At 36.9% G+C, this 16,919-nt stretch overlaps 1 protein-coding gene across 2 annotated transcripts in view; it reads right to left on the bottom strand.

The window, feature by feature from the left end:
* Positions 1-16,919, bottom strand: part of trip4 (thyroid hormone receptor interactor 4) — an 87,305-nt gene that overhangs the window by 68,706 nt on the left and 1,680 nt on the right. The window contains exons 3-11 of one of the 2 annotated variants that reach the window (XM_065261609.1): positions 16,385-16,512; positions 15,686-15,904; positions 15,281-15,359; positions 13,017-13,128; positions 12,698-12,913; positions 12,359-12,485; positions 11,603-11,787; positions 10,951-11,075; positions 9,295-9,386 (exon numbers count right to left, since the gene is read on the bottom strand). In XM_065261609.1, coding sequence (XP_065117681.1) covers positions 9,295-9,386; positions 10,951-11,075; positions 11,603-11,787; positions 12,359-12,485; positions 12,698-12,913; positions 13,017-13,128; positions 15,281-15,359; positions 15,686-15,904; positions 16,385-16,512 — 1,283 coding nt within the window. The remainder of the gene's footprint in view (positions 1-9,294; positions 9,387-10,950; positions 11,076-11,602; positions 11,788-12,358; positions 12,486-12,697; positions 12,914-13,016; positions 13,129-15,280; positions 15,360-15,685; positions 15,905-16,384; positions 16,513-16,919) is intronic. The other variant, XM_065261610.1, reaches the window with a different exon arrangement.

Raw genomic sequence — 16,919 nt, 5'->3', positions numbered from 1 at the left:
CCTCAGACTGGATTTATGGTCGGCCTCCGAGCTGTGAGCACTCAAAACAGAGGATGAAAAGACCTCACGCTGCATACTGCACCTCAAACACAAGCTTTTATGACACTCCACAGGATCAGTGCGAAAAACAGATGCCTAGCAAACAAGAGCCGGGTGGGATTTGCGAGGAATTCAACCAATCCGGAAATCAACAGATTCTGAAAATGATTTGGAATAGGAAATGAAATTTTATTGCTTTTTCCGCCCTAAAGAGGCACGCTGCCAAATGACGAGATCATTACAGATTTCAACAGAACAGATTTAACTCATTTACACATGCGGTATAGTTGCAGCATAAACCAATCTAATAACTTAATTCCCAGGAGAGTTATGCAATTATTGTATATAAATAGGGCTTGGCCATATATAGGAAATTAGATATTATTAAGATAATTGTGCTAAAGAATATCATAAATATTAAAAACATGCAAGTTGGCATGGCAATTGTTTTTATTTATTATATTTAGTCCAAGCAGTTGTTTTATTAAAATATGTTTAAAATACTGTTTTTATTATTTGTAAACTGTTGGTGTTTACAAATGTTAATAATAAACGACAAGCAATTTTATGTTTTGCATTCTTCCCCCGTAACTGTACCGAAACTGAACCGAACCGTGACTATAAAAACTGAGGTATGTTCTGAACCATGAAATTGGTTTATGGTTAAACCCCCAGTATTAAGTGGCACCTAGGTCAATTTTTTTTGTTTTTACTGTTTTTGAATGTTTTATAAAAAACAAATGGGTCAAAAGAAAACCAAATTTTTTTACTTTTCTAGATCAAAAGCAAAAATATTTGGATATATATTGAGCACCATCAAAATTCATAATTGAAGTAAAAATGTATTTGGAAAAAAGTAAAGATACAGAAAAAGATACAGAAATATCAAATTTTAGGTATATCGCCCCCTCTCTCTCTTACTTTATATTCAAAGTAGGGGTGCTTAATGATTAATCACGATTAATCGTTAGCAGAATAAAAGTTTTTGTTTACATCATATATGTGTGTGAACTGTGTATAATAACTTTGTATAAATAAATGTACACACATGCATGTATATGTTTTAGAAATGTTTACATGTGTATATTTATGTAGAATTTATATTATATATAAATATAAATACTTAATATATAAAAAATTTTCTTAAAATTATACATAAATGTGTTCATATTTATATATATATATATATATATACATATTTATTATACACAGTTTACACACATATGTGATGTAAACAAAAACTTTTATTCTGCTAACGATTAATCGTGATTAATTGTTTAGCATCCCTAATTCAAAGTAATAAATATATAATGAATTTATAACAATATATTAAAATATAGACAATTGGAGCATTGTTATTTATTAATCTTTTTATAGATGTGTTCTTAGAACGACAGCATTTATAATATGCATGTTTCAAAGGACATTTGATTTTTACCGTTTTGGAAACAATTCAGCCGATCTCTGGGTCTGGCGATTGAAAGGTACCAAAGGGACTATTTTTGGGCGCTGCGTAATATTATTGCGTCTGCTGCAGCCATGGTACGGCAGCAAAGTCCTTGAATATTACACCAGAATGAGAGTACCGTAATTTTCGGTATATAAGCCGCGTTTTTTTTTCATAACTTGGCTGGTGCTGCGTCTTATAGTCAGGTCCACCTTGTAAGTAAGTATGAATTAATTTGGACATTTATGAGGCAAGAGACAACAGAGTCCGCCATATGCTGCTTCTGTAATTATATAATTCAATGGATTCAGTGATGTGGAATGACAAGTATGCAAACTTCACGCTAGTTGGCTTGTTCGGTTAATTTAGCCTATTCAGGTATACCAGGTAAGTTCTGTATGCTATGGTTTATCGTTTAAATAACTGATAATATTACTTTAACGTACAGACATCTATTCAGCCTGCTGTTCTGTCTGCTGTTGTTTATGTGAATAACTTGCCTTTCCAGATGAAATGTCTATTCTTCGGCTTGGATTTTGTGAAATAATGTTCTAAATAAATGCGACGCATAGTCCACTGCGACTTATATGTGTTATTTCGTCTTAATGACGCATTATAGTCCGGAAAGTACGGTATAGCTCCTAGCCATATTTGTCTAGAAAATCACAACTTTGAATTTAATGTCAGTCTTAGTACACAATATAACTACAGAAAAGTTTTAAATAGGAAAAATATCCAAACTCTTTGGTCATTTTTTAGCGTGATGCTAATGGTCTAATCAGATTCAATAGATTATGCTAAGCTATGCTAAAAGTGGTACCACCAGACCCAAAGATCTCCTGAATGGTTTCCAAAACGGTAAAAGTCAAATGTTTCACTCTAGGGGAGCTGGAAATGAACATATTTAAAAAAAAAGTGGAGTGTCCCTTTCTACACTAATAATTAAAGGACCAGTGTGTAGATTTTTAGCAGCATCTATTGGTGAAATTGTAAATTGCAACCAACGGCTCAGTCCACAGCTCACCCCCCTTTCAAAGCTCATAGAGAAGCCACGGTAGCCACCACAAGACAAACATGTCATCATCTGAGACAACATAGTGAGGAAACACGCTCTTTATAACAGTTTGTCTGCTTAGGGCTACTGTAAATACATAACAGGGCGAAATCGCAACTTCCATGTAAGGAGACCCACAGTGTACGTAGATAAAAACGGCTCATTCTAAGTTAATAAAAACAATACCGTTTATTTTTAAGGTCTTTCTACACCACTGATAATATAGGTACATATATTATAAGGGCTGGGGTGACAAATCGCGATTCATACTAATAATAGCTGTCTGATATCGATTCTGATATTATGCACAGATCTTTCATGTATTATGGCTCTTTGATCAGTAGGAAGTCCAATCTTAAAATCACTGTGAGTGTGAGTCGTTTATAACATGCATTTGAAAAAGCAACACATAATCTTTATAAATATTCTTTATTATCATGAAATTACCAGAAAGATTTGATGAACAGAGATATAAATATGCACTTCAACGTGATGCCCAGCCAATGCGCGACCAACAACCACTGGCTGAACCAGTTTAATCCGCTTACCCGCTTCCTATCCCTACCGTGTCTATATATATATATATATATATATATATATATATATATATATATATAAATATATATTAATTTCTCCCAAGGGTTTTTGTCCTTCTAGGAGTTTTTCCCACCGGGTTTTCTCCTAGGGGGTTTTTTCGTCCCAGGGAGAGTCAGCCAACTTTGGCTTAACTTAGCACTGTACTGTATACGTTACATTATTAATACGCTCGCTTGTACGGTTTTAACCTTAGCCGCTAAATTCTACTTCTTATACTATCTATTGATTTTCTGTGTTCTCCTCTACATCTACTCATGTAAAGCTGCTTTGCAACAATTAACAATTGTGAAAAGCGCTATATAAATAAAATTGAATTGAATTAAATTATAGGCATTTCGTGGAGCTGCGTTTGTAAATGGTCCTTCTTCTGCAGCGCATATTGAGTTTTTGCACGAGAGCGCCCTCTGGCTTTTGGATGTAGCCGTAACTTATTAAAAGGTTAGTTCATCCAAAAATGAAAATTATGTTCTCTTCTGGGTCTGTTGTGAATCCGCATTCACCACAGACTGTAAACGAACCTCGGGCGCACCGGATAACACGTCAGCAGCGTCGTACCATACGTCAGCAGCATCACTGCAGTGTGATGAACGCGGATCCTGGATGAGAAGAGCATGCTGAATTTTTTTTTTTTTTTGGACCAAAATGTTTTTTTCAAAAAATTCTAACTGACCCACTGATGTCACATGGACTACTTTGATTATGTTTTTATTATCTTTTTGGAAATGGACGGTATACCGTACATACACTAATGGAGGGTCAGAAAGCTCTCGAACTAAACTGTGTTCCGAAGATGAACAGAGGTCTTACGGGTTTGGAACGACATGAGGAAGAGTCATTAATAGGGCTGTCACGATTATGAAATTTGGCTGGCGGTTAATTGTCTAATAAATTGTGATGGTTATGACAATTAAGGTTTATTGCTTTGATTTTTTTGTTTGTTAATGAAATTATTTTCACACATGATCATACTAAGGTCATATTAGTACTGGACCACATGTCTGTAGTGGCTGCAAAAAAAATCAATTCCTTACAGCATCTTTCACTTCCCGAAATTTGGAATTGCTGTTTTGGAAATGTACGGTATGTTTTACCTGCCAGTTCATACTACTTATCAAAGTTTTGCAGCATTTCTTTAAATGTTTTTTCCACTGTATTGAATGGCTATGGCTTTACAATGTTGTTTATACAAGCGCTGCAGCTCCCCCTTGTGTTTTTTAAAGAGATGTGCAATCATTGCGGTGATCTGAAATCATCACGATGAGGTCAAACAATCGCGATGAGACGATTATTTAATCATTGTGACAGCCCTAGTCATTAATGATTAATAATCATTTTTGGATGAACAAACCTTTTAAAGAAGCAAACAATGCAGAATCATGATTTATTGTCCCAGCCCTATATATATTATATTGCATTTCTGTCAAGAGATCCTTTTGAAAGTTAAACAATGAACCTTAAAATAATTTCAAGTCAGACTTGATACATTTTATGACTACGTTCACTTAGTGATTCAGACATTGAAGAATTCCCATTCCAAAACCAATCTGGTATTTTTTCTTTTATCTAAAATAAGAACCGGCTCTCAGTTCCTAACCCTAAACAAGACAAACAGACAAGAACACATTCCAGGCAGATTCCACATCCTATTGTAATAACCAACACAACCACCACAAAACTACAGGCTGAGAAAGCAGCCAGGGAGCGAATCGCCCCAACAACGGGGGAGAAGTGCCTCAGAGCCGTTCTCCGTAATCACCCTCTGAGTGATCTAAAGGAGAGCAATTACGTTTTATCAGCGCTATTTATACATCAGCGGAAAACGAGTGTGCATAATTTAGACAGCAGTGTCTGTGTCAATATCTCATTAAAGCTAATGAGAGTAAGAGGGTGTGGGAATGCTGCTGGTGACTGTCACAGATGTTTGTGCTGTCAATTTCTGCACCGAATAAACCAGAGACAATACCAGCGTCCATGTTAGCACTCTCACAAGATCTATAAATAATAAATCACAAACCGAACACCACTTTTAAATGTTGAATAAGTGCATCTGACAAACATATTGGTCTGTGAATGGTATGGGCGTGAGCAATTGAAAGTCAAGAGATGTTTTTTGGAAAGAAATTGTCCAGGTCCAGATGTTAAAGGAATGTTCTGGGGTTAGCTCTCACATGCAACATATTCCCTAAGTTTGAAGCAATAAATATATACAAAACACATTTATAACAATGCATTTAACATGGACGTCTATGGGCCAAGGCACTGGAAACGATATGTTGTAGCCTAACAAATTGAACCAAGAAGTATCTGAAGTTTGACCAGACAAGTCAAATGTTCAACTCCTGGGGTAAAAATCTGTCAAATGCATGTAAATATGAAAGCAGCATTCACCTCCACGTAAAAGCAGATGTACAATCACCCCCTTCATGGTAGATTTTGTCAAAAGGCATTTGGCTTTTCAGAATCACTGAGCCATACAGACTTTGTGAGGTTTAAGCAGACAATGCGTCTGAGGCGCACAGATATTTAAACAGGATGAAAGGGGAAAGATTACAGCCCTCTGAGCTGCAATAGACTTCATTGATTTATAATTAATCAAGGAAAGAGCCGGGCTGCAATATTCCACCTGGACATAATCCGCTTTAAATCTTCCGCTTGACATCCTGGATGCAGTGAGAATACACGTAACATACAGCCAGTGTATTAATGTAAGAAGTGTCTGTTCTGACAGTAATAACATGACATGAATTAGTAAAGAAACGCTTCTGGGTTTTGGCCTCAGTGTTAGAGTCAAAATGGCAGTATTGAACTGAGCTTAAACAACTAATGGTGCATTGCGCCATCTGCAGGCTGAGCTGAAAACAAAATCAAAACCTCATTACTTTGGGTCTTATGTCCAATCTATATGTGACCCTGGACCACAAAACCAGTCACAAGGGTCAATTTTTTTAAAGTAATAATAAATAAATAATAATAAATGAATAAATAAGTTTTCCATTGATTTGGTTTGTTAGGATCCAACAATATTTGGTCGAGATACTACTAAATTTGTAATCTGTGGGTGCAAAAAATATAAATATTGAGAAACTCGCCTTTAAAGTCTCCAAAAAGTCCTTAGCAACACATTTTACTAATAATAAAAAGTTTTTTTAATATATATTTAAAGTAGAAAAATACAAAATATCTTTATGGAACATTATCTTTAATTAATACGGAGCGCTTAAGGGGACCTGGAGCAAAAATTAAATAAAGTTTAGTTTCACATGCTCTCGTGAAACTTTTGCGCAAAAATAAACGTACAAAAAAAATTCTGCACATGAAGGTTTCACGTGAGCACAAAAAATCAAAAGTTTAGTTTCATGGGCTCACGTGAAACTAAACTTTTGATTTTTTTTACTCTAATGTCACCTTAGGGGCTCGGTAAAATTTACTCATTACTTTTTTTAAGTTTTCAAAAAAGTTTCACAAAATGCTTTCTTAGGAAAATTTTCTTCTATAAATATATAAACATGCAATATATCAAATGAAAAAACAGACCCTCTGCTTTAAAAAAAAAACAGGAAAAAATGTTTAATCCTATCATCATTTGTTCTCTTTTTATAACCTGTTAATTATTAATTTATTTTTAATAATTAATTTTGATCAAAAAGCTGAAATAATTGCTTTTTTGTAAAGGGATTTGGTTAGAAATCAAATTCAGAACGATTATCAAAACATACATGGTGTTTAAAATTAATTAAATTAGTTTTGGCTTCAGTTTATTATATATTGGGTAAGAACGCCATCTAGTGTATAATAGGGGAATTACAGAATACCGTCTGCAGGGAAATGTTTTCTCTTAATTGACGAGATAACTCGTCAATGGCGGGGATAGAGTTTTGATTTTTGGCATAAAAAATTAGCAATTATTACCAGTAGCTATTGCTACAAATATACCCTATGCGACCCCTATATTTCCTATATGTTCATAACATCATTTTAAAAAGGTGACAAAAACATTGCAAATATATGCTATTCCTTTTGGGGAACAGAAAAAATGTACTGATGACTTATGTTAACAGGGGCGAACACAAAAGTTTATCCAATGAAAATCTCACCAGGAACACAAATATGTCTTTATTACAATTATGAATTTCAAACATCCATATGTTGTCTTATTTTAAAATGTTACACTCACAGGATCCTGTCTAGCTTCACATACTACATTCATATATCACATCAAAACTTAAAAAAAGTTGAAAACCCTATTTGTAGAACCATTAAGTAACAAATCTTAAATTATACAACATTGTGCTGTTGGTTAGTAGCCTTATTTTTCTGTGGTTTAATTACACAGAAGGTAATGCATTTTATAAAATTTCATAAAACTGGGGCACCCTGGAACCATCTTGCGCTCCCCAGTTTGGAAACCACTGCCTTAATAAGATTGAAACGTTTTTGCATTACAATTTGGTTCCAAAACGGGATAAATCCATTTAGATTAATTTGGGTAAAAATGTGTTTATACCAAGAAAGTGACAAGATAAAAACCACTATTTTCTGTTACAAACTTTTACACAGCATCTTTAGGTTATAAAAACATTTAAAATTCGAATCCACAATGTGATTTTCAAATATTTATTATAAAAAAGGATTGTTTTTTTCAAAATGCTATAAATTTGTTGAATCAATACATAAATGTGCAATCATCTTTGCCATGTTATATTAATTTAGATGACTAGTGGTATACACTGATTAAAAAAATAAATATTAAATGTTACTTTGTCATATTAAGAAGACTGTCATTGCTGCAGTTATACTTGGGACGTTGTCGCTGAACTTTTTTAACGGCGATCAGCTGTAAAATTTTTTGGTCCTGCTCGATTTTCGTTGACTTAGAGTAAAATAATGGAAAGTTTTTCATAAGATCCCCTGGGGTCAATGTGTTAGCATGACAAAAGCTTGATGCTGGCGTGTGAAAACAAGCAACAGATGCCATTTTGTCCGTCGCCTGAGTGTCTTACGTTTCTTCCCCACCACAGAAAACCACCACAGGTTTATCAATGCCATCAAAGTATTATTTTGTTTTTGTTTGTTTGTTGATCACAAAGTACAAAGTAGATGAGGAAAACTAGGATTCTGTGTGTATTCAACGCGCCGCCATTAATGTTCACAATGCGTGGAATGGTGCGCTGTGATTGGTTAATCAGCAACTTTTAGAGAAGGACTCACGTTTATTGCATTTTGGGAAAAAATATGACAGAATAACACGGCAGATATCGGATTTTGCATTAAATTAAGAATTTACTTTTTTTAATACTGACCTGATGTAATTTTGGTGGTAACTAATTTAAAAAAAGGCATTTATTGCATTTTGGAACCAAACTCTTTATATACGTAATATTTAATTACAATATAAAATTTAGTGGTCGTATAAAAATATGCTTCATCTCCTTTATGCACAATACATAATTTAATTTTCTTTTGATATCAGATGAAATGTAAGCCCAGATAACATCTTAATGAGTTGCTCATGTCGCATGCAGACAGTGATACAGCAGCACAAATTACACCTCTATTACATGCAGTCTGCATGCAGGGAGAAGAGGAAATGAGGCAGGAAGTGCGCTGTAGGCTACAGAAGAAGACAGCAGGGAAAGCGGTCGCAGACGGAGATAGGAATGTATGCCAAAATACTGCTACGTGCTACTCAGCTCTACTGCTCGTGGAACAGTAATGTCTGAGGATCCCTTAAACTGGCAACGTGCACCGCGAGATTCCCTTTAGTGTCTTGTTTGGGGCTTAAAAACTTTTTCATCAAATCCTTTTATCACATATAATAGCTTGGTCTGTCTTGAGTATGTGGGTCACATGATTTGCTTCAAGTTTGACAGTCAGATGTTGTGGTAAGTAAATACATATATTTATCTTACTTTTCTTCTGCAAAATAAATAATAATACTGCAGCCATTATTTTTAAACGAAGGAGATGCAGACGTGTTATCCAAGCATTAATGGCAACAAAAGCCCCATTTTCAATGGATTTTCAATTCGCTATTTCATTTTGTGCAATTAAAGGGGGTAATGAATACAAAGCAAAGACTGACTGCATTTCGCATATGAGTGAAGAACACAGCTCTATGATAATGTCTGTTAGGAATGTTTAATATAGATGCACTGACCTGCTCTCTGAACTGTTCCTGAGAGAGACAATCTGTGACGTTCACACAGCCCAACAAGCACCCTGTAGGATACTCCAAAGGAAACTGAGGCTCTGCAAAAATAACAAAAAATGTACAATTACAGATATCAGAAACACTACTAGCATCACAAAGAAGAAGCGGATGCGATCACTACTGAACCAAATAGCCTAATCCAGCCTTATAAGTAAGGTTACTATATAGCAATATACACTCACCTAAAGGATTATTAGGAACACCATACTAATACTGTGTTTGACCCCCTTTCGCCTTCAGAACGGTCTTAATTCTACATGGCATTGATTCAACAAAGTGCTGAAAGCATTCTTTAGAAATGTTGGCCCATATTGATAGGATAGCATCTTGCAGTTGATGAAGATTTGTGGGATGCCCATCCAGGGCACGAAGCTCCCGTCTCACCACATCCCAAAGATGCTCTATTGGGTTGAGATCTGGTGACTGTTGGGGCCATTTTAGTACAGTGAACTCATTGTCATGTTCAAGAAACCAATTTAAAATGATTGGAGCTTTGTGACATGGTGCATTATCCTGCTGGAAGTAGCCATCAGAGGATGGGTACATGGTGGTCAGAAAGGGATGGACATGGTCAGAAACAATGTTCAGGTAGGCCGTGGCATTTGAACGATGCCCAATTGGCACTAAGGGGCCTAAAGTGTGTCAAGAAAACATCCCCCACACTATTACACCACCAGCCTGCACAGTGGTAACAAGGCATGATGGATCCATGTTCTCATTCTGTTTATGCCAAATTCTGACTCTACCATCTGAATGTCTCAACAGAAATCGAGACTCATCAGACCAGGCAACATTTTTCCAGTCTTCAACGGTCCAATTTTGGTGAGCTGCTCGTGCAAATTGTAGCCCCTTTTTCCTATTTGTAGTGGAGATGAGTGGTACCCGGTGGGGTCTTCTGCTGTTGTAGCCCCTCCGCCTTAAGGTTGTGCGTGTTGTGGCTTCACAAATGCTTTGCTGCATACCTCGGTTGTAACGAGTGGTTATTTCAGTCAAAGTTGCTCTTCTATCAGCTTGAATCAGTCGGCCCATTCTCTTCTGACCTCTAGCATCAACAAGGCATTTTCACCCACACGACTGCCATATACTGGATGTTTTTCCCTTTTCACACCATTCTTTGTAAACCCTAGAAATGATTATGCGTGAAAATCCCAGTAACTGAGCAGATTGTGAAATACTCAGACCGGCCCGTCTGGCACCAACAACCATGCCACGCTCAAAATTACTTAAATCACCTTTCTTTCCCATTCTGACATTCAGTTTGGAGTTCAGGAGATTGTCTTGACCAGGACCACACCCCTAAATGCATTGAAGCAACTGCCATGTGATTGGTTGATTAGATAATTGCATTAATGTGAAATTGAACAGGTGTTTCTAATAATCCTTTATGTGAGTGTATATATCCTCTTTATAGGTTTTAGGGGATATTGTGAAACGTATGCAATTTGTCATCACAGCCAACAGCACACTAGATAGAGACGGCATATACAAATCAGTCCTACAAACGGTGACCAAACCACTGTGTGACTTTACACGAAATGTATAAGTATTTTCATACATTTAGATCTAGCAGCTTTGAAAAGTATGTGTAGAAAATAAACATACCTTTTTTGTACATGCGGCGGTGCATGTCCTCTACCTGCGCTATCTCTTGAGGTGTGGGTTTGTTAGCAGCAGCGGCAATCCACAACCGCCCTCTATGGGATGTATACCACGTTCTGCCTTCCACCCTGCACAAACAATGTGCATGTATCAGAAAGCTTGCTAGATATACAGGTCTGCACATATACACTTAAAAACAACACTTAAAATGTTAAAGGAAAACGCCACCGTTTTTCAGTATTTTACTAATGTTCTTCTTTTTCAATGCGTGCACTTTTAATCTTTGTACAGCGGGTTGTGAATGTGTTAGCATTTAGCCTAGCCCCATTCATTCCTATGGTTCCAAACAGGGATGAATTTAGAAGCCACCAACACTTCCATGTTTTCCCTATTTAAAGACTGTTTCATGAGTAGTTACACGAGTAAGTATGGTGGCATAAAAAAAACTTTTGTTTGGAGCCATAGGAATGAGTGGGGCTAGGCTAAATGCTAACACATTCACAAAGTGCTGTACAAAGATTAAAAGTGCACGCATTGAAAAAAGATAGATATGTATTAATTAATCTAAGTTGAGGTAAGAACATAGTAAAATATTGAAAAACGCTGGTGTTTTCCTTTAAATGCATTCAAGGTAAACATTTTTAATCTGTTGTACCTTTTGATGCCTTTGACGAGGAGTGAAGCCCATGGCTGATGCATGCTGAGACACCAGCCACCATCTGAGATCTCCTGGAGTTCCCTGTCCTGCAGTCTCAGTCGACTGCGCTCACTTTTCTCGGCACTGCTCACAGTTTTCGATGAAGTCTTCCTCGAAGAGCTGCTACCACCCACATCAACCCACTGACACACAACAAACACCGGCATAAATACAAACACTATCATGCACCAGGGCAACAAAACAGATTTTTAAGCATAAGTCACGCTTACAAAAATGTGTTAAACTATTTAAATTAAATAACTACAACTCAAATTTATTTCTATAGCTGTTTTGCATTGCTTTTAGGCAGCTTTAGAGATGCATTTAAGATGCATGCTGACTGTATATTTTATTTATTGATACAACTGCACTTAAATGAACCGTAAAGCATGCTATTTTGGGGGGTTTTGTAACAAATATAAGCATGTACTTTCAACCATAATCTCTAAAGGATGTCTTATCAGTCTTGTCAGGACACATTTTGAGTAGTTTAGCATATCTAAAATTATTAAATATAAAGATGCAAGCTTTAATTGCAAAATGAATTTGCATACAAACACAACATGCATGCATTTTTTGTGAATTATAAAGCCCTTAAGTTCACACAGGTGTCTTAGCAGAGTAACTGCAGGTGTATTTTTTGTAATAAACACAATTTGGTTTGATTTATTTGTTTGTTAAAAAATTTTATGTATGCACTTTGTTTGCACTAACCTGTGGAGCGGCTTGAACAATGTTGGGGTTCACGAGCTCTCTGAGATGCTGTCGATCAGAGGAAACTGAATTCTTGGGTGTCTTTCCAAAAGTACCAGCAGTGATGGACTTGACCGTCTCATCCAACCTTTATGACAAAAAACCCAACATTCACATTACGTTTATTCATCAAAGCGAATAACAGTGCATTCAAGCTACACAAGACGTTGGTGCTGCTATCTCAACCAATCGATTCACAGGACCAAATATTATGCATTGCAATTAATGCTGTCTTTATACCAAATCTTATAATTACTTATTGAGGTAATGTGAACAGCATTAGGTACTAAACGTTCTTACTTCTGGAGGTACGGACTCAAATTTTCGCCCTCGTCCAGCACTCGTCTGCCAGCGAAGTCTAGAGTGATTTTGCGATCTTTGCGGGAGGCGTGACGAAGCTCCCGTAGCTCCTCCTCACGTTTGCGTAACGCATCTCTCTCGCACGGTGACAGCCATTGGTTAGAGTCCGTCGCGAAGTAATCTGACTCGTCATCCAAAACTTGTGTTCTCTTCACACTGAAAAAAAAAAGAAAGAGAAGTAAATTTGGTCTATGTGAGACTAGTTTAACACTAGATATCAGCTCAGTACACTAACAGCAGTGTATCTGGACAGACAGACCTGTTCTTGTCAAACTCCAAAAGTTTTTCTTTATGCTGTATGGCTTTCTCCAGACCTGCCTTCATTTTGGCCTCTTGGTGGGGCAGATAGTCCCGCTCAGACCCTTCTGAAGCTGTATAATTTGTGACAATTTAAGAAGAAATCGCAAAACAAAGCCATGTTAAAATTACTTGTATAGTGCTTTTTTACAACAGTGCTGTGTTTCAAAGCACAATGCATGAAAGAATAAGAAAAAAAACACAGAAAAATATATTTAACATATTACTAAATATCTGCAGTATATTCCAAGCGTGCCGCACAAGCCCTCAAAAGTGAAGCCAAAACGTCTCGATCGCCCCCCAGTGACTGGTCCCAGTATAGGTCATAAACCCTGCCTCCCCATGTTATTCAATGGGACTTGAGACCAACTAAAAAAATTAATTACACTTCAATTATCTTTTTTCCGAAGCTGGTTTCTGTCATTTATTGTAGTTTTTATCACACTGATGTGAATTCAAATGTTTGTTTTTAAAATAAGTTTGTGTTTAGTTAGTTATTTAATGATATAAAAACGGTGGTGTCACGTCATGATTGACAGCTGTGATATCGTGTGATATGCGCATTCTGCGAGAACGAGGGCAGGGTTTTGATTTTGCGGCTTCACTTCCTGCGCACTACTGCGCATGACTGGTCCCGAAATCGCTACTGCGCAGACTCAAGACCCAAGATGTCAGCGCCATATCGGGACACTGGCGGCTTCACTTTTCACCAATGAAAGGGAGCGAACAGGTGTCGTCCATCTTTTTTTACAGTTTATGGTATATACACTCACCTAAAGGATTATTAGGAACACCATACTAATACTGTGTTTGACCCCCTTTCGCCTTCAGAACTGACTTAATTCTACATGGAATTGTTTCAACAAGGTGCTGAAAGCATTCTTTAGAAATGTTGGCCCATATTGATAGGAAAGCATCTTGCAGTTGATGGAGATTTGTGGGTTGCACATCCAGGGCACGAAGCTCCTGTTCAACCACATCCCAAAGATGCTCTATTGGGTTGAGATCTGGTGACTGTGGGGGCCATTTTAGTACAGTGAACTCATTGTCATGTTCAAGAAACCAATTTGAAATGATTCGAGCTTTGTGACATGGTGCATTATCCTGCTGGAAGTAGCCATCAGAGGATGGGTACATGGTGGTCATAAAGGGATGGACATGGTCAGAAACAATGCTCAGGTAGGCCGTGGCATTTAAACGATGCCCAGTTGGCACTAAGGGGTCTAAAGTGTGCCAAGAAACACATTTACACCACCACCACCAGCCTGCACAGTGGTAACAAGGCATGATGGATTCATGTTCTCATTCTGTTTATGCCAAATTCTGACTCTACCATCTGAATGTCTCAACAGAAATCGAGACTCATCAGACCAGGCAACATTTTTCCAGTCTTCAGCAGTCCAATTTTGGTGAGAGATTGTGCAAATTGTAGCCTCTTTTTCCTATTTGTAGTGGAGATGAGTGGTACCCGGTGGGGTCTTCTGCTGTTGTAGCCCATCCACCTAAAGGTTGTGCGTGTTGTGGCTTCACAAATGCTTTGCTGCATACTTCGGTTGTAACGAGTGTTTATTTCAGTCAAAGTTGCTCTTCTATCAGCTTGAATCAGTCGGCCCATTCTCCTCTGACCTCTAGCATCAATAAGGCATTTTCGCCCACAGGACTGCCGCATACTGGATGTTTTTCCCTTTTCACACCATTCTCTGTAAACTCTAGAAATGGTTGTGCATGAAAATCCCAGTAACTGAGCAGATTGTGAAATACTCAGACCGGCCTGTCTGGCACCAACAACCATGCCACGCTCAAAATTGCTTAAATCACCTTTCTTTCTTTCCTTCTGGAGTTCAGGAGATTGTCTTGACCAGGACCACACCCCTAAATGCATTGAAGCAACTGCCATGTGATTGGTTGATTAGATAATTGCATTCATGAGAAATTGAACAGGTGTTCCTAATAATCCTTTAGGTGAGTGTATATAAATAATATAATATATGGCATTATTGCAATCTTATTGTCCTTATGAATACAAATTTAATTCTAATACAAATGTATACATTTCTTGAACTATTGAACATTTAGTCAATTAACACTTTTCCCGCCATCGTTTTAAAAGAAAGCATAAAAGTAAACTGAATCAAAACCACACTAACAAAACCAGTTATGTTTTTAAACGAATGAGACATTACCTTAAATTAGGAAAAGAAACACAATCATTTCAAATTTTCTCACCTCCCAGGAGTTTTTTACGAAGCTTTTGACTTTTGTTGGAGTCTCGCTGCAATATTTCTTGTTCTTCATTAGTACAGACCTGCATTATGTTTGAAAGACGTAAAGATGAAGGTCACAATAAATCACAAATAATGAATAATTAATAACAAAACAGTTTTTTTATCTTAAATACAGCCATGCACATGCCGTTTCTTTTTTTTATTTGACAAGTCTATACAGAGTTTTAAAGGTAGTGATGAACAAAAATAATAATGCTGTCATTATTTACTCACTCGCATGAGTCCTTTTAATCAAGGAATAAACCAACTCATACAGTTTAAGAACAACATGAGGGTGAGTAAATGATGACAGAGTTTTCGTTTTTTGACGAACTATATCTTTAATTAAATGGGGGATGATGCTCACCAGACTACCGCAAAATAAGCAGGGACCGGACCCTTCTTGCTCGCACACGATTCGTCCACAGCTCAGACAGTTGTTGATGAGTTTGTGTTTCTGAGCCAGACATTCACACGACTGACGGCCAGGCAGCAGAATGGCCAGTTTATCTCGACCCTCCTTGGCGTACAGATTCACAAACTTGTTCTTCTTTTTCACTGAAGATGAGCCGCTGTTCTCCTGCGCCTGATGAAAGCAAAGTTCGGTGTAATCTGTGCAGTTAGGTTCAATAAAAGAGTTTTAAAGCTGCAAACAGTAACTTTGTCTCTCTGTCGCCATCTCTGTTTGAAAAACTGCAGTTATTTGCAGAGTAATTTTCTGTACAGTATGTAAAACTCTGTGCAGAGGAATCGGATCACTGAATCGGTATCTCGGTTTACATCACACTGACTTTAATGTGCATTTTGAAGTATAACATAAGAAACAAGTGATTAAAACTTCAAATTTTGAATAAATATACTTTAATTCACAGAAAAAAGTTTTTTGAGGTGGTTTTTTAGTTCTTTATGGTTCCTCTTCTTTACTTGACTTAATCACGCAATAAGATGAAAAAGTTGAAGTTATATTTCCCATGAAATCAAAAAAAAAAAATTTTTACTCATCTGGTTTTATAATAAATAAAGTTATGCATTGCAGCTTTAACATGTTTTAAACAGACAGTCATACCTTCATCAGATCGATGGGGGTTTTCACCACCTCTGGTTCTGGTTGAGAGACACCTGTGATCTCCTGCTTGTTTCTTCCCTTTCGCTTTGATTTCTTTTGAGTGTCTTCAGAAGGTTTGGACACGACACCTAGAGTAGAGAGTTCATTAAATATTCCTTTACTACTGGTCAATAACAAAGTTTTACGTACTAAACAAATATACACATATTTAAAAGGTTTGGTTGGTACAGAGTGATAACAAATTGCCTTTAGAGAAGTCGTGCCAGTAGACAGCCATGTTTGCAACATCTCTGGGCTGTTATTTCAGTAATGCAAGACTAAAGTCCCATTTACTTGAATAGGGAAAGACAGATATATGTAAAATCATGTGCCAAAATCACAATTAAAGGTGCCAAAGAATGCATTGATACAATATGTAACATTGTACTCTGATATCTACATAGAAGGTTTGTGTGCAAAAGTTATCCAGGAACGGTTTACATGTCCAATAAAACCCTAGGATTTGTCCCCAAAATGAAACGGTCTATTATTACCT

This window comes from Paramisgurnus dabryanus, chromosome 2, assembly GCF_030506205.2.
Source record: "Paramisgurnus dabryanus chromosome 2, PD_genome_1.1, whole genome shotgun sequence".
NCBI classification, from domain to species: domain Eukaryota; kingdom Metazoa; phylum Chordata; class Actinopteri; order Cypriniformes; family Cobitidae; genus Paramisgurnus; species Paramisgurnus dabryanus.
The sequence above is the reverse complement of the archived record's forward strand: the minus strand, read 5'-3'. Positions and strand labels throughout refer to the sequence as shown.